This window comes from Saimiri boliviensis, chromosome 3 (genome assembly GCF_048565385.1).
Source record: "Saimiri boliviensis isolate mSaiBol1 chromosome 3, mSaiBol1.pri, whole genome shotgun sequence".
NCBI classification, from domain to species: Eukaryota; Metazoa; Chordata; class Mammalia; order Primates; family Cebidae; genus Saimiri; species Saimiri boliviensis.
Genome location: NC_133451.1, coordinates 177480934 through 177503673, shown reverse-complemented (window position 1 = coordinate 177503673; position 22740 = coordinate 177480934). Strand labels below are relative to the sequence as shown.

At 36.6% G+C, this 22740-nt stretch overlaps 1 protein-coding gene across 14 annotated transcripts in view; it reads right to left on the bottom strand.

The window, feature by feature from the left end:
- Window positions 1-22740, bottom strand: part of NEK1 (NIMA related kinase 1) — a 214063-nt gene that overhangs the window by 145735 nt on the left and 45588 nt on the right. For 9 of the 14 annotated variants that reach the window (XM_039479149.2, XM_039479145.2, XM_039479153.2 and 6 more), the window contains 6 exons: window positions 11130-11189; window positions 10522-10581; window positions 10378-10428; window positions 10171-10245; window positions 4329-4492; window positions 4120-4248 (listed from right to left, as the gene is read on the bottom strand). In XM_039479149.2, the coding sequence (XP_039335083.2) occupies window positions 4120-4248; window positions 4329-4492; window positions 10171-10245; window positions 10378-10428; window positions 10522-10581; window positions 11130-11189 (539 nt within the window). Of the gene's footprint in view, window positions 1-4119; window positions 4249-4328; window positions 4493-10170; window positions 10246-10377; window positions 10429-10521; window positions 10582-11129; window positions 11190-22740 lie in introns of those variants that run through there. The other 5 variants (XM_074396985.1, XM_039479148.2, XM_074396986.1 and 2 more) reach the window with 2 other exon arrangements.

The following is a 22740-nucleotide window of genomic DNA, read 5'->3' as shown; positions in this document are numbered from 1 at the left end:
GAAACAGTTGACTAAGAACCCTATATGAAAGGACAATAATAAGATAGTTAACTGCTGGTATTTTTAAAACAGAGATTCTTGAATTCAGCAAAAGAAAGAATATTTAAAAAGAATTTGAGAATGACAGGAAGGAAAAAAAGATTAAATGCCTTTCAGTAAAGTAAACCCTGAAGAACAAAGACAACGGTTTCAATTTGGAGTAGAGAAAGTTGTTGCTCCACAGTCAGTGAAAAGATTACAGTGTGTATCTAAGACAATGAGTATTATTAAGAAAGAGATCATGAGAACATTATACACACAGTAATTAAATCATTTCCTTACAAGTGATTGCCAGCTATGAAAGAAAAGGGCATTTTTATTCTTATAGCAAAATATAATAAAATACAGCTGGTTCAACATCTGAAAATCAGTTAATATAATCCATCATATCAATAAGGTAAAGAAGAAAAATCATATGATCCATTGATACATGCAAAAAACCCCCAAAACATCTGACAAAATCCAACACCCATTTCTGATTTTAAAAAAATCTCAGAAAAGTTAGAGAGAAACTTCCATGATTTCATAAAGAACATCTACAAAAAATCTACAGCTAACATTATATTTAATGGAAACTTGAAGTTTTCTGGCTAAGACTGGGAAAAAGACAAAGATGTCCTTTCTCAGCACTACTTTTCAACATCATATTGGAAGTTCTAACTAATGCAATAAGACAAGGAAAGACAACACAGGTGTACAGACCAGAAAAGAAGAAATATAACTGTCTTTGTAGATGACATGATTGTCTATGTAGAAAATTCAAAAGAATTGCCAAAAATACCCCTCCTAGAAAAAGTGATTACAAAACAGTTGCAGGATAGGTTACTAAACAAAAGTAAATTGCTTTCTTATATATATATAAGCAATGAATAAGCAGAATTTGAAATTAAAAACACATTATCACTTACATTAGCACTCCCCAAAAAGTAATACATAGCTACAAATCTAAAAATATGCATGGATATGAGGAAAACCACAAAACTCTGATGAAAAATATCAAAGAACTAAATAAACGGAGAGATATTTCAGGTCTAATAGGAACTATTGGAAGATCAAATACTGTCAAGATGTCAGTTCTTCCCAAGCTGACCTACAGATTCAACACAATCCCAACCAAAATCCTAGCACGTTAGCCTGTAGATATGAACAAACTGATTCTAAAGCTTATGTGGAAAGACAAAAAAACCAGAATAGCCAACTCAGTATTGAAGAACAAAGCTGGAGGACTGAAACTACCCGATTTCAAGACTTAATATAAAGTTACTAGAATCAAAACAGTGTGGTACTGGTTAAAGAACATACAAATGAATCAGTAGAACAGAGAGCACAGAAATAGACCAACATAAAAATCCTTTGTCAACTGATCACTGACAAAGGAGCAAAGGCAATTCCAAGGAGCAAATATAGTCTTTTCAAGAGATGTGTAACAACTGGGCATCCATATGCCAAAAAAAATGAATCTAAACACAGACTTTACATCTTTCATAAAAATTAACTCGAATAGATCACAGATGCAAAGACAAAACACCAAAGTATAAAGCTCCTAGGAGAAAACCCAAATGAACTTGTATATAGTGATAACTTTTCAGGTATAACACCAGAGACACAATCCATGAAAGAAAGAACTGATATGCCAGACTTCATTAATATAAAAAAAAGTTCTGCTCTGCAAAAGAGATTATTAAGGGAATGGAAAGATAAGCCACGAAGAAAAGGAAAATATCTGCAAAAGACATACCTGATAAAAGACTGTTAAATGAAATATACAAAGAACTTTCAAAACTCAACAGTATGAAAATGAATTAAAAAATAGGCAAAAGGCCTGAACAGACAACTCATCAAGAAAGATATACAGATGGCATGAGGCATATGAAAAACTGTTCAATATGTCATTAGGGAATTGTAATTAAAACGAGACACCACTACACACTGATTAAAATGGCCAAAATCTGAAACACTGGCAACACTAAATGCTGGAGAGAACGTGGAGCAATAGGAATTCTCGATCACTGCTGGCAGGAATGCATAATGGTATAGCCACTCTGGAATACAGTTTGGTGATTTCTTACAAAATCAAACATACTCTTAAGACATGATCCAGCAGTCATCCTCTATTTAAATACTTAAAAACTTATGTCCACAAAAAAAAACCTATACACCAATAGTTGTAGAAGCATTATTCATAATTGCCATAACTTAAAAGCAACCAAGATATCCTTCGGTAGAATAATGAATAAAGTGTGGTATATCCATTCTACCTGGGCATGGTGTCTCATGCTTGTAATCCCAGCACTTTCGAAGGCCAATGCAGGAGGACTGCTTGAGCCCAGGAGTTCAAGACCAGCCTGGGCAACATAATAAGACCCCATTTCTACAGAAAATTTAAAAATCAGCCACACACGGTGGCAAGCACCTGTAGTCCCAGCTGTTCAGGAGGCTGAGGTGAGAGGGCCACTTGAGCCCCAGAGGTCAAGGCTGCAGGCGAGCTGTGATCATGCCACTGCACTCCAGACTGGGTGACAGAACAAGAACGTGTCTCCAAAAAAAATTACAAAAAAAAAAAGTATGGTACATAGATCATAGATACAATGGAATATCAGTCAGCATTAAGAAGAAATAAAGTGTGAAACTATGAAGATATACGGAGGTACTTTAAATGCATATTAGTGAGAGAAGCTATTGTAAAAGACCACATACTATACGATTCTAAGTATAGATATTCTAGAAAAAGTGAAGCTATGAAGGCAGTAAAGCAATCAGTGGTTGCCAAGAGCTGGGAGGGAGGTTGGAGGGAGGTGGAGCACAGGGGATTTTTAAGGGAGTGACATTATTTTGAATGATAATACACTGGTGGATACTCATAATTATACATTTGTCAAAAGCCATGGAATGTATAATATCAAGAGTAAACGCAAATGTAAACTATGGACTTTGGGTGATAATCGATCAATGTTTGATTGTAACAAACATTATCACTCAGATGAGGATGTCAATACAAAGGTTATAATGTGTGAGGACGGGGTAATGGGAACTCTGTACTTTCCTCTCCATTTTTCTGTGAACCCCAAATCACTCTAAACATAAAGATTTCTAATTAAAAAATATATATACTAGAAAGATTAATGATTCTGGAGAATAAAAACCTTCACAAAATCTGTCTCATCATTCATCAAAAATACGCATATGTGTAAGTCTATAACCTTCCTTTCTCAAAAAACAGAAGCTTCATAGCTCAGGCTTCTATATACAATTTATAATGTGTATATAAATGTGAACTTATATTTACCTTAATTATCTCTGCTCAAGTACATATTAATCATCTTTTATAATGGAGGGAGGGAATCAAAGATTTTTATAACAACTGACAGTAGTCTCCTTAACATCAATATAAGGAAAAGACAATGTGATTAAATTTTCACAAAATGTTATCTGTTCTTCAAAATATTTTATCGAAGAAACAGGAATGTCAAAGAAAACACATATACATACTTAAGAAAAAAAGAACTATGCAAGTTACAGTCACCGACAGCATTATTTAATGGAAGAAAAGAAATATTATTAATGATTAATAAAAGAAATATTAATTCAATGGAAGAAAAGAATATGACGAATGGGATCACAGAGTGGTGAAGCAGAGGTAAATGGGAAGAGAAAGTGTGCTAAGACAACAGGGCAAAGCCGGCTCTGAAGGACAGAGAGAAGGACAGCACTGCACTGGGGCTCTGCACCAACTGGGCTTCCGCTTAGATTTAGCTTAAATCCTGATTTATTTAAAGCAAGTAGGTGATGAAACATTATAATTAGGTTGGCAGAAAATTATCACACGTTTCTTTAAATAGCATATTCAGTCTAAACACACAAATAAGACACAAAAATCAGGCTGAACTGGAGAGCTAGGTGCTTTCCACAATGTAATCAAGGGCCAAATTGGCACCTGAGGAAATCATCGTACCCAAGAGGCAAAAAAATATCACATGTGAACAATGGAGAAAACATCCACAAAGTGTTAGGTACTAAGCTATATATGACAAACAACAAAATTACACACAAGGATGAATTCATGGATCATCACAGTCCAACCTGTTTGCATTGGCTTGTTTAGACACCGCCTTCAATCTTTTCAAAGTTTTTCTAATATCAGCATCAGGGAAATGGTGATGACCTGCAGCCCCATAAGGAAATCCTGGACGAACTCCAGGCAGAATTCCTCTGTAGATAAACACGCACAGTGACTTTCATTACTATCTCAGAAGCAAAGCATAAGCAACTTCTGCAGAACATAGCCATACCTTTCGGGAAGCGCTCGACCATATATTTCTCTTTTCCATTTAGCTTCATTATCTTCTGCTCTTTGTTGCTGCATTTGATCAAAAATGGCATGGTAATGTTCATACTGTCCTCGAGAAGAAAAAGTTGATGGAGCTATAGTCCTTCCACTGCCAAAAAAAGGAGCCTAGGAATTAAACAAAGAGCTCTCACGTGTTTATCTCATAAGGCCTTACAGGCCTGCACTAATCTCAAAATAAAGAGTAAATGTCAATGCTTGACTTTAAAAAAGCAATTACTTAATATGAACATACTAAGAAATCTAAAGCCTAAAGCAAAATATTTTCCTATTATAACTATTAACAACCAAAAAGTATTGTAACTGACAATAAAGCATAATTTAATGTGACAAACAGAAACAGCAAAATGTCACTGATTTCATGTAAATATGGAAAAATCTCGTCTTAACAAATTTTGAAACAAGCTTCCAATATCCATTTCATGTAATTCTGTTCCATTAAGTTTATGTATAGCTTATAAGTAAAGGAGAGCCTGCTTTTATATAACACTCAGAATTATATTTAACAAAAACATCTGCATATGGCTTTTAATATACCCCAAATCCTTAAATTCACCAAGCAGATATGAAGGTCTAAACATTATTAAAACATGTTCTATATGTATATAAAAGAGGCAAAAAGTCGTATCTATCTTTAGTTTCCAAATAAGTTGGGAAAAACAGCATAAAATTAGAAAAACTTTCAAAGAAAAAAAAAAAAGTCTGGGTGCGGTGGTTTACACCTGTAATCCAAACACTTTGGAGGCCAAGGAGGGTGGATCAGCTGAGGTCAGGAGTTCAAGACCAGCCTGACCAACATGGTGAAACCCCGTCATAAAAAAAAAAAAAAAAGAGAGAGAGAAAAACTTTCAATTCTGTGCTGAACAAGTGACAACAGAAAGATTCCAAAGTAGTAAGTAATGAGCAAATTCACAAAATAGTAAAAAAAAGAAAAAACATCAAGGGTAAAATCCTTATTTAGAAAAAAGTCCTTGCGGAAAGATATTGTTTAATCTGGTCTCAATAGCAATGTAAGGAGAGTAAATATGAGCCAAGGCATTAAAGTAAAAATAAGCCATATAAATACATACTTAGGTACAGAAGGTGGAGGAGAAAAGTAGTATGATTACAAACAGAAGGAAGGTAAATAAGGAGTATCAAGTTTGGCTATAAACACTTGGTATAGGTAAATGCTATCAGTCCTGGGTATTTGTGTTCAAATTAATAAAGAACAATAGAAAGCATTTAAAAAGTTTCTAGCAGCAGTAGCATATCGAAAGAGTTTGATAGGTCAGTAAGTCAATATTATGCATGGAAAGCAGAAATAAGAAAGTAAGGCAGAGGAATAAATTAGAAGGATGTTGCTGCCCTGAAACCAAGCCACGAAGCCTAGAAGTAAAGAAAGCCAGTCAATGAAAACTACATGCCGAAGGATGTCTGGATTCTCTGTAGGAATGACAAAGAATAAAGGCAAAGACTTAAAGACTCAACCACAGAGACATAAGAACTCAACCACATAGAAAACTCACAGCAAAAAAACCAGAGATGCCAGAAAAGGATAAGAGTAAAATTAAATAAAAACTGTATAATGCTACAGAGGTCACGGTGGAAGAATTTCATTGAGAAAAGGAAATCAGTAACTTCAAATGCAAAGGTCAACTTACTGGAACTTTATCTGAGAATAAGACCACCAGATATGACTAAGGCTGAGTGGATGGATGCCTTTAAAAAACCATTTTCTGAGAGTGTGAAGTGATGAGAACAGAAGCCACGATACTGAGAGTGAAAAACAGGAAACTTCCAGGTGATAACATCTTAAGGAAAATGTCTGATTAAAAAAAGAAACAAAGGCCAGGCGTGGGTGGCACACGCCTGTAATCCCAGCACTCTGGGAGGCCAAGGTGGGTGGATTGCTCGAGCTCAGGAGTTCGAGACTAACCCGGGCGACTCAGCAAAACTCCAATCCAACAAATACAAAAAAAACTAGCTGGGCACAGTGGCATGTGTCTGTAGTCCCAGCTACCCAAGAGGCTGAGATGGGAAGACCTGAGCTCAGGAGGCCAAGGCTGCAGTGAGCTGTGATTCCAGCACTGGGGGACACTGAGATCCTGTGTCAAAATAATTATAAAAGAAACAAAGAAAAATATCAGAATCCAATAAAAGAAACTTCAGTATAACCCAGTAAGATAAAATTTGTTTTAATATCTTGTAAGCTGCACACTATTTTATAAGCAAGCATGATTAAAAAGGAATCAGTACATGATAAATATAATTGATTAAAGATGTTCAAATAACAAGTGATGAAAACTGCTAGAACAGAAAACTCCATCAATGTGGTCCTTACATACATCCTCAAAATGTACATCTGAAGTCAAGAATCAGAATTCTGTTATAAGGTGGTCAGATTTCCTATGAAACTGGTTACTTTTTGAGTTTAGTCCAATGCTACGATCATCTTAATTTGACTGAGTGTTCCATTTCTTTTAAGCAAAAACAAAGGCATGTAAACATCTCAGAAGATGCTCATACTCAAAATAATGTTGAAAATACTGTACTAGAATGCTGATGCAATATGTTTGTTTGAGACCTAATTGATATACAATAAAAATTCACCAATTATAAGCAAAGGTTGATGAATTCTGACAAATGTATGCACTCATGTTTCCACTACCATAAGCAAAAGCATATCCACTGCCCCAGAGAGTTCCCTGTGTTCCTTTGCAGTAAATGCTCCCACTGCCAGCAACCACTGATCTGCTTTCTGTCACTACAGGTTGGATTTGCCTCTCCTATAATATATAAATCAAAGAATAAATATGTACTCTTTTACCTGGTATCTTTCACTCATAAATTTTTAAGACTGATTCACACTACTGCATGTATAAACAGGTGATTCTTTTACTGCCGAATGGTATTCTAATAGCTTTTCAAACAAAAGATACACCTCCTCCATATTATGATCACCATAAATGTGGACTACATCATCATTTTTCTTAAAACACATTCATAAAAGACGCATTAAAAGTAGATAAAACAAAGAAGTTCCAGATTTTGCAGATACTAAATAATCAAAAACATTTACATTGGATATTTATACTGTGAATAATAATGCCTGTTATTTAGAAGTATGTAATAACAGTATTAGTTTTGAAATACTTCCTTTAGTTTTAGTTTTGCTTTGTCTTTATTTTGGTGATCTCCTTCGTTTTATTCTTATAATATTGAGCCTCCAGGTCCTTATCAACTATGTAGAAATCAAACAGCCTAACAAGTTAAAATATTTCAAACTCAATGAGGAATAAATATAGAAACCAAGAATTTCTTTTAAATCATGGAAAATAAATTGTTTTATTAATCCTCAATTAAAGCATTACAGAATTTTATAAAGTGACACAAATCTATTTAGCACACAGTATCTAACTGTTGAAAATTGTCTCAGTTATCAAACAACATTAATAAAACTGACTAATGCTTTATTAGACATCACAGGAAAAAGCATTTTATTACACAAAAGGTATGTACAATGGGAGAAGAAAAAAAATCATCAAAACTTCAGTGCTAATCATGGACTTGATTTAAAAAATGCTTGAAGACCTACAATGTAGTAAGCTTGCTTTTTCCAGTCAGATAAGATATGAGGTTGGTTATTTTAGAATGGACCAGATTCTGAGTCATTCCTGACCATTCAGGAGGTAGTAAGTTCTACTTAAAGGTAAGATAAAATTATATTACTAAAAACACTGTATAATCTACATTAACACAAATTTGGAAAACGTTATTCTAATCAATTATTAAATATGATGTGCAAAACTTCTGCATCTCAAGAGACTGAAAAATAAATCTATAAATCCAGGGAGGAATGGATATGTCCAGATAAAACAAAGCAAACTTTTATTCAAATTATAACTTTTGGGGAAAAAACAAGAACTGTAATCGATCCAATTTGTCAAGTATCTATTGTACATCTAAATATCGGGATTAATGGGTATAGGTGGTTGAAACTTAGAAAGATGTATTAACTTACAGTTTATTCAGTGAAACAAAATATTCATTCATCTTTTTTTTTTTTTTGAGAAGGAGTTTCGCTCTTATTACCCAGGCTGGAGTGCAATGGTGCGATCTCGGCTCACCGCAACCTCTGCCTCCTGGGTTCAGGCAATTCTCCTGCCTCAGCCTCCTGAGTAGCTGGGATTACAGGCACGCGCCACCATGCCCAGCTAATTTTTTGTATTTTTAGTAGAGACGGGGTTTCACCATGTTGACCAGGATGGTCTCGATCTCTTGACCTCATGATCCACCCGCCTCAGCCTCCCAAAGTGCTGGGATTATAGGCTTGAGCCACCGCGCCCGGCCTCATTCATCTTCTATTGCTGTATAATAAACTATCACAAATCTAACAGCTTAAGAAAATACCTTTTCAGAGTCTCAGTTCCCCTGGCTCAGGAGTCTGGGTGCATTTGGCTGAGTCCCCTCCTCAGGATCTTACCAGGCAGAAATCAAGGTGTCAGCCAGGGCTGCAATTCTCAACTGAGACTCAGGATCTCTTCCAAGTTAACTGGTTCTTGGCAGAATTAATTTCCCTGTGGCTTTATGACTAGGACCACAATTTTCTTGCTAGTTGCCCATCAGAGACCACCACTTGTAGAGGTCATCTCTACTATTTTGCCATGAGAATGTTTACTATCTTACAGGTGAGCAGAATTATATCTCTCTAATTTCTTTTCCCCTTCTAGCCTGCTACGAAGGAGTCTTATCTGTTAATGTAATCCTGGGAGGGACCATCCATCACCACTTGCCATATAACAAAACCTAATCAAGTGAGCTGCTACACCACAATATTTACAGGTACCACTAACACTCAAGGGAACGGAAAACTACAAGGTGTGTATACTAGGGGTCGAGAATCTTGGAGACCATCTTAGAATTCTACCTACTACAGATGGAGATATGTGTAGGATGCTGTATGAGCAAAAGAGGAAGTATAAGATTCAGACTGGCAGAACAAAGAAAGGAAAGGGAAATTACTATAGAAGTCCTCGCCAGACAAGTTCCAGGCACTACTCTCGGAAAAAAACTTTTTTTTAAAAATCAAGAAACCAAAGCTCAGGAAAGTTAAGTAATGTGCCCAACGTTATACAGTGTGGCTCTACCCAGAGGGAATGTTTGGATTAACTTATCTAGGTATGTGGTTATTTGGGTAAATGGATAGAGGTGGGGGGTAAGGGTGAGGAGGGATGGAGGAGTGCCATTAAGTAAAGGGAAACACAAGTGCAAAGACAAAGAGATTCAGCAGACTATACACCATAATGAAACTACAAATACGATCTTCATTTCAGCATGAACACAGCATGAAGTGTGTGGCAGGGAATGGATGGAGATGAAGCTGGAGAGAGAGCAGGGATCAGATTAAGAAATGTCTTCTGAGAATTTCATCTTTAAGGCTACACGAAATTAAGGAAGGGTTTCAGGATGCAGTGTCACGAATTGTGTGTGATTTTTAAAAATTCCTCTGACTGAAATATTATCATCATAGTCTTCACAAAAAAACTTTTAAAGCAATTTTAAGTGCAGTCACATAATAGTTATCAATACTATTGATAAGTTAGTATTGATAATACTATTGATAAAGTTACATATCAGATACATGCAGGAAAGCTAAGAACTCATAATAAATGTTGAAGAATTCTAGGTAAAAATTAACTGTACACGATAGAAAGAAAGAAAATCCCAGGTACATGCATTTTAAAGCACAAGGTGAAACTGGAGAGAAAAACAGTAGGATAACCATATTGGTATAAAATGCCTACCTTGACTTCACCACTTCCACCAGCACTTAGTACATTTCTCCATCCTTGTTCCCTGGCCCTATTTATTCTCTCCAACTTTGGGGAAAAGAAATAAACAAAACACCATTTCGAGTACTTAATAAAAAATACATGTAATACATTTAGCAATAAACTAAAAATCAGTATATTCTTTAAGAAAAAATTGTATTTAATAGATTATCCTCTTACCTTTTCCTTTTCTTGCCTTTTCATTTGTTCAGCCTTCATTAAACTAATAATCTGTAACAATTTTAAAGACAAACTTCTTATAACTGTTGGACCTATTTTCACTTACAACTTGCCAAAGGTAGAAAAACAAGAGCAAAAAACTACCTGATCTTTTTGTTTCTTTTCTTTTTCAATACAATCCAGCCTTCTCTTTCTTGCTTCTTCCTTAAATGAAAAAAGAACATTTTTATCAATAATAATTCCTACTTTTTCTAGTTTCATTAGGAAAGTTAGTACACCAATGACAGAGGTATGTTCAGTGAGGTTTTTTAAAAAAAGAAGTTTCAGGTATTTGAAAGAAATAAGGCGAGGTTTGGAGGCTTTATAGTTAAGATTTTGTTTCTTTTTAAAAATTACTTCTGGCCGGGCGCGGTGGCTCAAGCCTGTAATCCCAGCACTTTGGGAGGCCGAGGCGGGTGGATCACGAGGTCAGGAGATCGAGACCATCCTGGTCAACATGGTGAAACCCCGTCTCTACTAAAAATACAAAAAATCAGCTGGGCATGGTGGCACGTGCCTGTAGTCCCAGCGACTCGGGAGGCTGAGGCAGGAGAATTGCCTGAACCCAGGAGGCGGAGGTTGCGGTGAGCCGAGATCGCGCCATTGCACTCCAGCCTGGGTAACAAGAGTGAAACTCCGTCTCAAAAAAAAAAAAAAAAAAAAAAAAATTACTTCTGCAAAGCTTTAAAATAACCAGACAGATGTCTTTATACCTCACACATTTTCCTCCTTTCTTCTCCAGCATTCACTCTCTTCTCTGGAGTTTGATGGGCCTGGACAAAAAGTAAAACTACAAATTAAATTAAGATTTTGAGGTGCTTATTTGAGAATCCCAAATTAACAGAAATTTACAACAAGAAAAAGGTAAAGCCCATACTTCCATAACTCTCTTCCAAATTACATTATCTTTAAAAACAGAAAACACTGTAGTCTTTGACATGCTGTCTGTTAAACAAACAGAAACATTAGATTAAAAGAAACTGTGGAAAAGGGTCCTTTCCCAATGATCAACTAAACAGTTGTGTGTTCAGATATGGATGTTAACTTTAAGTTTTCTAATATTATGATAGAATAGTATTTCAAAAGCCCATGATAGAGATAATTTTTTAAAAAAATTACACTATATATATTCAGTATATAAAATTCAAACAAGATTAAAAATTTATAGACTATTTTGCTCCCACCTCTAGAGGTAGTGACTGTTAATACTTTCATTAGTGTCTTTTAGACATTATTTTATGTATTTAGATATATATACAGTTCAAGTATATAGAGACAATAATTTTAACTGACTTTTACATACATGTAATATTAATGTGTTACTAGATGGAAAAATGACTTTAATATTTTAAATTTCGATAGCTTTAGGGGTTCAAGTAGTTTTTAGTTACATGGATGAAATGCAAAATGGTTTATATTAGATATTTACATTTCTTTTATATACTATTTACCTAACTTTGGGGTTGTTAATGGAATCATAAAACATATATTCTTTGGTATCCTTTGCTCAACATTGTTTTCAAGATTCACTTATGTTACTATTTGTATCTATACTTGTTTTCTTCATGAATATATAACATTCTATTAATTTTGATTCCTTTCTTCCACAATTATCTTATACTTTACTCATTAGGTCTATTCTAAAGTATCTGGGGGTGGGGGCTGGTGTGGTAGCCCATACCTATAACTGCAGCACTTTGGGAGGCCAAGGCAGGCGGATTGTTTGAGCATAGGAATTTGAGACCACCATGGATAACACAGTGAGTCCCTATCACTAAAAAAAATTTTTTAAAATTAGCCAGCCATGTGGCCCACACCTGTTGTCCCAGCTACTCAGGAGGCTGAGGTGGAAGGATCTCTTGAGCCTAGGAGGTAGAAGCTACAGTTAGCCATGATCATATCACTATACTCCTGCCTGAGTGACAGAGCGAGACCCTGTCTCAAAATAAAATAAAATAAAAAAGTATCTGGGGGATTTATGGCTATTTCTTTCCATGTCATTTTCTAATCACTTATTTTTTACATTGGGCTTCCATCAGGCCACTTTATTGAATTTATTAATAGTTTTATGCTGCTTCACTGAGATTTTCTATGTAGGTCATCATATCAAATGTAAATATGATATAAGTCTATGTTTTCTCTCCTCTTCCAATATTTACATTTCTTTCTTTTCAATTGCTCCAGCTAGAACCTCTGGCACAATTAAACGACGGCAATGGCAACAAATCCCTGTCTTGTTCCTGACTTTAATGATAATGCTTCCAATGTTTCATCATTATGTATAAAGCCTGCCATAGGTTTCAGGTGTGTATACATACTGTATTAAGAACTTACCTTCTGTTTCTTGAATGACACTTTTTAAAACAAAAGTTAGTGTTAAGTTTCACCCAATTTTCAGCATCTACTGAGATGATTTTTATATGATTTTGTTCTCCAATCTGATGTAGTAAAATTACAGTAATTGGTTTTCTTCTACTGCTGAAATGTCCCTGTATTACTGCAATAAATCCTATTTGAGAATTATTACATGAAGCTAGCTGATTTCCCCTTTTTAAAATCCTTTTTTTTAGGATTTCTGTATCTGTTATTATAAGTGATCTACAGTTTTGTTTTACCCTGGTTAGTTGCCCAATTTTGTAATCGAGGTTAAGCCTAATACATGACTGATTTTTCAAACAATTCTAAATGCAATTCTATATACCAAAATCGGTCAAAATTTATAGAAAATTTTAAGCTATTTATCATGTACCAGTGTTTTTATTTTTCAGCCAACTTAGAAAAGGTGATTTTAAAAGAACATTGTACAATTTTTCACCTACACTGAGTTTCAATACAAAGGAAAGTAGGCATTACTTAAAAAAATGACTTGGGAAAAATATTTTGATGGTCCTTTGCATTATTATCAAAATAATCCAGCATTTGATTAAATCATTAAAAGTTGTCTCTACTAACAATTCCATTTTAACAGCAGCTATATTTTAACAAAGTCATTGGTATCAAACATATTGCTCTTTGCTTTAGTTTTCTAAATTATGCAGAATGACCATAACATATATGCACTAAAATTCTAACCCTGAAAAGAAAACTGAGAATATTACAAAATAAACATGACCCTCATATCATTTTTGAAATACACGTCTCACAATATATTAAAAACTTAAAAAGGAACACAAAAATTTACTTTCACTGAAAACAATTCAAAAGGATAATTAACATTTCTGCTTTAGAAAGCAATGATATAATTTAAACTGCTTATTTCTTTCAAATGAAACACAACTTTTTTACTTTAATGAAGATATTAATGAGTATGAGCCCAGAAATATGCTGATATTTAAAATATGTAATGCCCGGCAATGGCTTAATAAACTTATAAATGAGAATATTTACTTTTTTATAATATGCTTTGGCATTTTAATTAAATGATCATAAACTAATCAATTTTATTGGTACAATATGTTTTAACTCAAAGCCATAGCAACAATGGGATAAGTGGTGCTAAATCTCATACCTGATTTCACTCTTACCATGAACTAAATGATGAATTTACTCTCTGACAAAATAACCCAAGCAGTGGGTTCTCAGAACTATCCCACTCCCTCACTGTATTATTAGTTCCTAACTCCTAACCTCTAATTTTGGCTAGTTACTTAAATTCAACTCTCATTTAAGCTAACCATTTACATTACCACCTTACCCCAGAAAAGACACTAAAGTTGATGAAATAAAAACAATATTGAAATATTTAAAGAACATTAGATTTCAACGTTTTTCTAAAGGTAACCCACAATAAGAAATTATCTGGAGTCAGTGAAGACATATACACACCCCTACGTTTCATAAAATACCCCTTCACTATGTATAGCAGACCCTGCTACTTTCTATCACTTGAAAACAAACAGACAAAATTTCCCTGCTCTTTGCCTACTAGAATGTTTTTGCCAACACTAACAGATAGCAACCCCTCACTTTAAAGTCATTATGACAGACCTCTGGGGGCACTATTATGGAAGTACAAGAAATAAAAATCATAGTATCGTTACAAAAACACAGGATTTCTGCCATGATGGCCAAATAGCAACAGCTCTGGAGTGCAGGTCCCAGTGAGAGTGACGCAGAAGGCGAGTGTTCTCAGCATTTCCAACCAAGGTACCAGGTTCATTTCAAAGGGACTGGTTGGACAGTGGGCATAGTCCAGGGAGGGCAAACTGAGGCAGGGCGGGGTGCTGCCCCACCGGGAAGCGCAGTTGGACACAGGATCCGGGACTCTTCCCCTCTGGTACTCCGGTTCAGATACTGTGCTTCTCCCATTGCCTCTGCAACCCACAGACAAGGAGATCCCCACTGGGCTGAAAAGCGCCACCACTTACTACCAGATTGGAGCGGTAGCTCTGGCTGCTGCCATGGGTTGTCAGCACAGATTTAGGTGGACGTTTTAAACCAGTGCTGACAGTGCCTGTGGGACGGAACTCCCCGCTCCCTAGAAAGCGGGGGAGTTGAAAGCAGGGAGACAGGTAATAGGCAGTTCCCACCCCCACAAAGACCAGCAAACTGGAGCCCTCTCAAGAGTTTCGCAGCTAGCACATCAGTTTGAGCTCAACCCAGGAAGATTCAGCTTGGTGGGGAGAAAGGCATCGCCATAGCTGATCTTACCTGTGTAAACAAAACCCAGAGGGAGCTTACACAACAGCTGGACTGAGCCCATGGCAGCCTAGGAGCGCCCCTGCAGGCAGACAAGGGACAGACTGCCTTGCGAAGCGACTTCCTGACCCCTGCATAACCAAAAAGACACCACATAAGAGAGGTCTGGCTGACAACTGGCGGGTACCCTCCTGGGACAAAGCTACCAGAGGAAAGATCATGCAGCAATACTTGCTGTGCTGCAGCCCCCATGGGTGATTCCCAGGCAAGAAAGGTCTGGAGTGGACCTCCAGCAGAGGGGCCTGTTAGAAAGAAAACTAAAAAACAAAAAGAAATAGCTTCAACATCAACAGAAAGGAGGTCCACTCAGAGACCCCATCTCAAATCACCAAATTCAAAGATCAAAGGTAGATAAATCCATGAAGATGGGAAGAAACCAGCACAAAAGGATGAAATCATCAAAGAGCAGACTGTCTCTCCTCCTCCGAGGGATCACAACTCCTCACCAGCAAGAGAACAAAACAGGATAGAGAATGAGTTTGACCAATTCACAGAAGCAGGCTTCAGACAGTGGGTATAACAAACTTCTCTGAGCTAAAGGAAAATGTTCTAACCCAATGCAAACAAACTAAAAACCTTGAAAAAAGGTTAGACGAAATGCCAACTAGAATAACCAACTTAGAGAAGAACATAAATGACTTGATGGAGCTGAAAAACACAGCACAAGAACTTCACAAAGCATACACAAGTTTCAATAGCTGAATTGATCAAGCAGAAGAAAGGATATCAGAGATTGAAGATCAACTCGAAATAAAATGAGAAGGCAAGATTAGAGACAAGTGAGAAGAAATGAAAAAAGTCTCCAAGAAATATGGGATTATGTGAAAAGATCTAATCTACATTTGATAGGTGTACCTGAATATGACAGGGAGAATGAATCCAAGCTGGAAAACACTCTTCAGGATATTATCCAGGAGAACTTTGCCAGCCTAGCAGGGCAGGCTAACATTCAAATCGAGAAAATACAGAGACCACAACAAAGATACTCATTAAGAAGAGCAACCCCGCCGGGCGCGGTGGCTCAAGCCTGTAATCCCAGCACTTTGAGAGGCCGAGGCGGGTGGATCACAAGGTCAAGAGATTGAGACCATCCTGGTCAACATGGTGAAACCCCGTCTCTACTAAAAAATACAAAACATTAGCTGGGCATGGTGGCATGTGCCTGTAATCCCAGCCACTCAGGAGGCTGAGGCAGGAGAATTGCCTGAACCCAGGAGGCGGAGGTTGCGGTGAGCCAAGACCGCACCATTGCACTCCAGCCTAGGTAACAAGAGCGAAACTCCGTCTCAAAAAAAAAAAAAAAAAAGCAACCCTAAGGCACATACTCATCAGACTCACCAGGGTTGAATGAAGGAAAAAATACTAAGGACAGCCAGAGAGAAAGGTTTGGTCACTCACAAAGGGAAGCCCATCAGATCCACAGTGGATCTCTCAGCAGCAACCCTACAAGCCAGAAGAGAGTGGGGACCAATATTCAACATACTTAAAGAAAAAAACTTTCAACCCAGAATCTCATATCCAGCCAAACTAAGCTTCGTAAGTGAAGAAGAAATAAAATCCTTTATAGACAAGCAATTGCTGAGAGATTTCGTCACCACCAGACCTACCTTACAAAAGCTTCTGAAAGAAGCACTAAACATGGAAGGGAACAACCAGTATCAGCCACTGCAAAAAAGGTACCAAACTGTAAAGACCAATAATGCAATGAAGAAACTGTGGCAACTAATGGGCAAAACAACCACCCAGTAAAAAAAAAAATGGCAGGATGAAATTCACACATAACAATATTAACATTAAATGTAAATGGCCAAAATGCACCAATCAAAAGACACAACCTGGCAAACTGGATAAAAAGTCAAGATCCATTGGTGTGCTGTAGTATTCAGGAGACCCATCTCACATGCAAAGACACACACAGAATCAAAATAAAGGGATGGAAGAAGGTTTACCAAGCAAATGGACAGCAAAAAATAAAGCAGAGGTTGCAACCCTAGTCTTTGATAAAATGGACTTTAAATCAACAAAGATCAAAAGAGACAAAGAAGGGCATTATATAATGGTAAAAGGATCAATGCAACAAGAGCTAACTATCCTAAATATATATGCACCCAAGACAGGAGCAACCAGCTATATAAAGCAAGTTCTTAATGACCTACAAAGAGACTTAGACTCCCACACAATAATAGTGAGAGACTTTAACACCCTACTGTCAATATCAGATCAATGAGACAGAAAATTAACAAGGATATCCAGGACTTGAATGCGTATCTGGACCAAGTGGAACTAGTAGACATCTACAGAACTCTCCACCCCAACTACATAGAATATACATTCTTCTCAGCACCACATTGCACCGACTCTAAAATTGACGACATAATTAGAAGTAAATCACTCCTCAGCAAATGCAAAAGAACGGAAATCATAACAATCTCTCAGACCTCAGTGCAATCAAATTAGAACTCCAGATTAAGAAACTCACTCAAAACCGATCAACTACAGGGAACCGAACAACTTGCTCTTGAATGATGACTGGATAAACAATTAAATGAAGGCAGAAATAAAAGATGGTCTTAGAAACTAATGAGAATGAAGTCACAATGTATCAGAATCTCTGGGACACATTTAAAGCAGTACCTAGAGGGAAATGTATAGCAATAGATGCCCACATGAGAAGTGAGGAAAGATCTAAAATCGACCCCCTATCGTCAAAATGAAAAGAGCTAGAGGAGCAAAATCAAACAAACAAACAAAAACCCCCAAAAGCTAGTAGAAGGCAAGAAATAACAAAGATCAGAGCAGAACTGAAGGAGACAGAGACACGAAAAACCCTTCAAAAAATCAATAAATCCAGGAGCTGGTTTTTTGAAAAGATTAATAGACCACTAGCCAAACTAATAAATAAAGAGAGAATAATCGAATAGATGCAATAAAATATGTTAAAGGGGATATGACCACCAATTCTACAGAAATACAAACTACCATCAGAGATTACTACAAACAACTCTGTGCACATAAACCAGTAGATCTGGAAGATATGGATAAACTCCTGGACACTTACACCCTCCCAAGAATAAATCAGGAAGAAATTGAATCCCTGAATAGACCAATAACAAGGTCTGAGGTTGAGGCAGCAATTAACAGCTTACCAACCAAAAAAAGTCCAGGCCCAGACAGGTTCACAGCCGAATTCTACCAGACCTACAAAGAGGAACTGGTTCCATTCCTTCTGAAACTATTCCAAACAATACAAAAAGAGGGAATCCTTCCCAAATCATTTTATGAGACAAACATCATCCTGATACCAAAACCCGCAGAGACTCAACAAGAAAAGAAAACTTCAGGCCAATATCCATGATGAACATCGATGCAAAAATCTTCAATAAAATACTGGTAAGCCGACTGCAACAGCACATCAAAAAGCTTATCCAGCATGATCAAGTAGGCTTCATCCCGGGGATGCAAGGCTGGTTCAACATACGCAAGTCTATAAACGTAATTCACCACATAAACAGAACCAAAGACAAAAACGACATGATTATCTCAACAGATGCAGAGAAGGTCCTTGACAAAATTCTACAGCCCTTTCTGCTAAAAACTCTCAATAAACTAGGTATTGATGGAGCATATCTCAAAATAATAAAAGCTATTTATGACAAACCCTCAGCCAACATCATACTGAAATAGAAAAAAAAACAAGAACTGGAAGCATTCCCTTTGAAAACTGGCATTAGATAAGGGTGTCCTCTCTCACCATTCCTGGAAATTCTAGCCAGAGTAATCAGGCAAGAAAAAGAAATAAAGGGTATTCAATTAGGAAAATAAGAAGTCAAATTGTCTCTATTTGCAGACAACATGACTGTCTATTTAGAAGACCCCATTGTCTCTGCCCAAAATTTCCTTAAGCTGATAAGCAACTTCAGTAAAGTCTCAGGATATAAAATCAATGTGCAGAAATCACAAGCATTCCTATACACCAATAACAGACAAACAGAGAGCCAAATCATGAGTGAATTCCCATTCACAATTGCTACAAAGAGAATAAAATACCTAGGAATACAACTAACAAAGGATGAGAAGGACCTCTTCAAGGAGAACTACAAACCATTGCTCAAGGAAATAAGAGAGGACACAAACAGGTGGAAAAACATTCCATGCTCATGGTTAGGAAGAATCAATATCATGAAAATGGTATACCGCCCAAAGTAATTTATACATTCAATGCTATCCTCATCAAGCTACCACTGACTTTCTTCACAGAACTGGAAAAAACCACCTTAAACTTCATATGGAACCAAAAGAGAGCCCACATAGCCAAGTCAATCATAAGTGAAAAGAACAAAGCTGGAGGCATCACGCTACCTGACTTGAAACTATACTACAAGGCTACAGTAATCAAAACAGCATGGTACTGGTACCAAAACAGAGATATAGACCAATGGAACAGAACAGAGGCCTCAGAAGTAATGCCACATATCTACAACCATCTGATCCTAGACAAACCTGACAAAGACAAGCAATGGGGAAAAGATTCCCTGTTTAATAAATGGTATTGGGAGAACTGGCTAGCCATATGCAGAAAGCTAAAACTGGACACCTTCCTTATATCTTACACTAAAATTAACTCCAGATGGATTAAAAATTTAAGCATATGACTAAAAACCATAAAAACCCTAGAAGAAAACCTAGGCAATACCATTCAGGACATAGGCATAGGCAACGACTTCATGACTAACACACCAAAAGCAATGGCAGTGAAAGCCAAAATAGATAAATGGGACCTAATTAAGCTTAAGAGTTTCTGCACAGCAAAAGAAACAATCATCAGAGTGAACTGGCAACCAACGGAATGGGAAAAATTTTTTGCAATCTACCCATCTGACAAAGGGCTAATATCCAGAATCTACAAAGAACTAAAGCAGATTTACTAAAAAAAAAAAAAAGAAAGAAAAGAAAAACAAGCCCATTCAAAAGTGGACAAAGGACATGAACAGACACTTTTCAGAAGACATTTATAAGGCCAACAATTATATGAAAAAATGCTGAACATCACTGGTCATTAGAGAAATGCAAATCAAAACCACATTGAGATTCCAACTCATGCCAGTTAGAATGGCAGTCATTAAAAAGTCAGGAGACAACAGATGCTAGAGAGGGTGTGGAGAAATAGGATCACTTTTACACTGTTGGTGGGAGCACAAATTAGTTCAACCATTGAGGAAGACAGAGTGGAGATTCCTCAAGGATCTAGAAATAGAAACACCATTTGACCCAGCAATATTACCGGGCATATATCCAAAGGACTATAAATCATTGTATTATAAAGACACATGCACATATATGTTCACTGCGGCACTGTTTACAATAGCAAAGATCTGGAACCAACCCAAATGCCCATCAATGATAGACTGGACAAAGAAAATGTAGGACATATACACCATGGAATACTATGCAGTCATAAAAAACGATGAATTCGCGTTTTTGTAGGGAGGTGGATGAATCTGGAAGCCATCATGCTCAACAAACTGACACAAGAATAGAAAACGAAACACTGCATGTTCTCACTCAAAGGCAGGTGTTAAACAAGGAGAACACATGGGCAAGGAAGTGGAACATCACATACTGGGGTCTGCTAGGGGGTGAGGGGCTAAGAGGAAAGACAGCGGGGGGGGGTGGGGGGAAGGTTGGGAGGGATAACACTGGGAGAATTGCCTGATGTAGGTGACGGGGGATGGAGACAGCAAACCACCATGGCATGTGTGTACCTACGCAACAATCCTGCAAGATCTGCACATGTACCCCGGAACTTAAAGTACAATAATAATAATAATAATAAAAAGAAACAAAAACACACAGTTAACATTTCAAGGAATGTTCTATGTATATAGAATTTGAAACATTGGGGAATGTTACCTAGAGCTTTGTAAAAATACATATTCCTTCCATACAAAGGAATAGTTGGCAATAATAAGAAAACGACGTACTGATACATGCTACAACATAGATCCACCATGAAAACATTATGCTGAGTAAAAGAAGCCAGTCACAAAAAAACACATTCTATATGATTTCATTTATATAAAATGTGCAGATTAAGCGAACCTGTATAAAGAAAGTAGATTAGAGGCTGCCGAGGGTTGTAGGGTTGGGGAATACCGGGCAGTGGCTGCTAACAGAAAAAGGATTTCCTTTGAGGTGATGAAAATGTTCTAAAATTGATTGTGCAGACCGTTATGCAATTCTGTAAATACATAAAATAATTTAACTGAAAACTTCTAATGGGAGAATTATGTATAGTATGTGAATTATATTTCAATAAAGCTATTTTTTAAAAAATATACGTCCCAAGAGTTGCTAAATCATAATCTTTGGACATAGAACCCTACATTCTATATTCTGACAAATACCACAGGTTAACTTCAGTAGCCATTCTAGCACCATTCTCAAAATTTGTGAACTATAACACCAATTAAGCAATTTAAAAACATTAATACAGCAACTCGATATAAATAACTGGATTTTATATATATTACACAATAACGTGGATTAAAAAGAGAATGTTTAACTACATACCCATATACTCTTCTTAGGTACGTTACATGAAGGCAATGATTGTATTCATCTTCTAAAGGTCCACATTACCTTATATATAAGATAGTCAAATATTTATGAAATGAAAATACTAAGTTGTTCCTCTAAGATCACACAGGTATTTTCAGAACACTATTTCTATAGTGAAGAGAGTAATACGAAACACAAAACATCCACACTGAGAGAACTGTTTTTGTCTTTTTAAAAATCACAGCCAAAGTACTTAAGTATAATATAATGCATTCAAGGGGCTCCCTCTGGTGGCTGAATGGCCACTCCTTTGCTTTAACAGAGCCTTGGAAAAAAACCTGTGACTATTATAGAAACTGGAGCAAAGAAAAGTCTTATGATAAATATTTTGTGGACAGGCCGAATAATAATAACTTGATGCACATTAGCTTAAATTTGTGCAAATACAAAATGACAGTATCTTAAGTGGTTAAGGTTTTCCTTTTTCAAGCTTGAAGTTAAAAATTCTAACAAGCTGTTATGAATTTCAACCTAAAAGATGCTGTAGTTTCCAGTTGGGGGTGGGGAGAAGTCTTTAAAAAAAAAAAAAATGAGATGCAAAAAATAAGGGAAAGGCTGTGTGTGATGGCTCATGCCTGTAATCACGCCAGCACTTCTTGGGGCTGAGGTGGGCAGATCACTTGAGCCTAGGAGTTTGAGACCAGCCTGAACAACATGGCAAAAGCCTGTCTCTACAAAAATTACAAAAATAAGCTGGGTATGGTAGTATGTGCATGTAGTCCCAGCTGCTTGGGAGGCTGAGGTGATTGCTTGAGCCTGGGAGGTGGAGGTTGTAGTGAGCCACGACTGCACCACTGCACTACAGCTTGGGAGTACAGTGCAGTGCAGGCCATATGGCAAAAAAAAAAAAAAAGAAAAGAAAAAAGAGAGAAATCAAAGGAAAAATCTGTTTCAACAATCATGTAAAAATCTTATTTAAAATATTTCAGAAACCTGGAGTTTAATTATTTTAATTGTTAGAAGATTTTAAAAACTTTCCACACATTTGATTGCCATTTCTTTTCTACT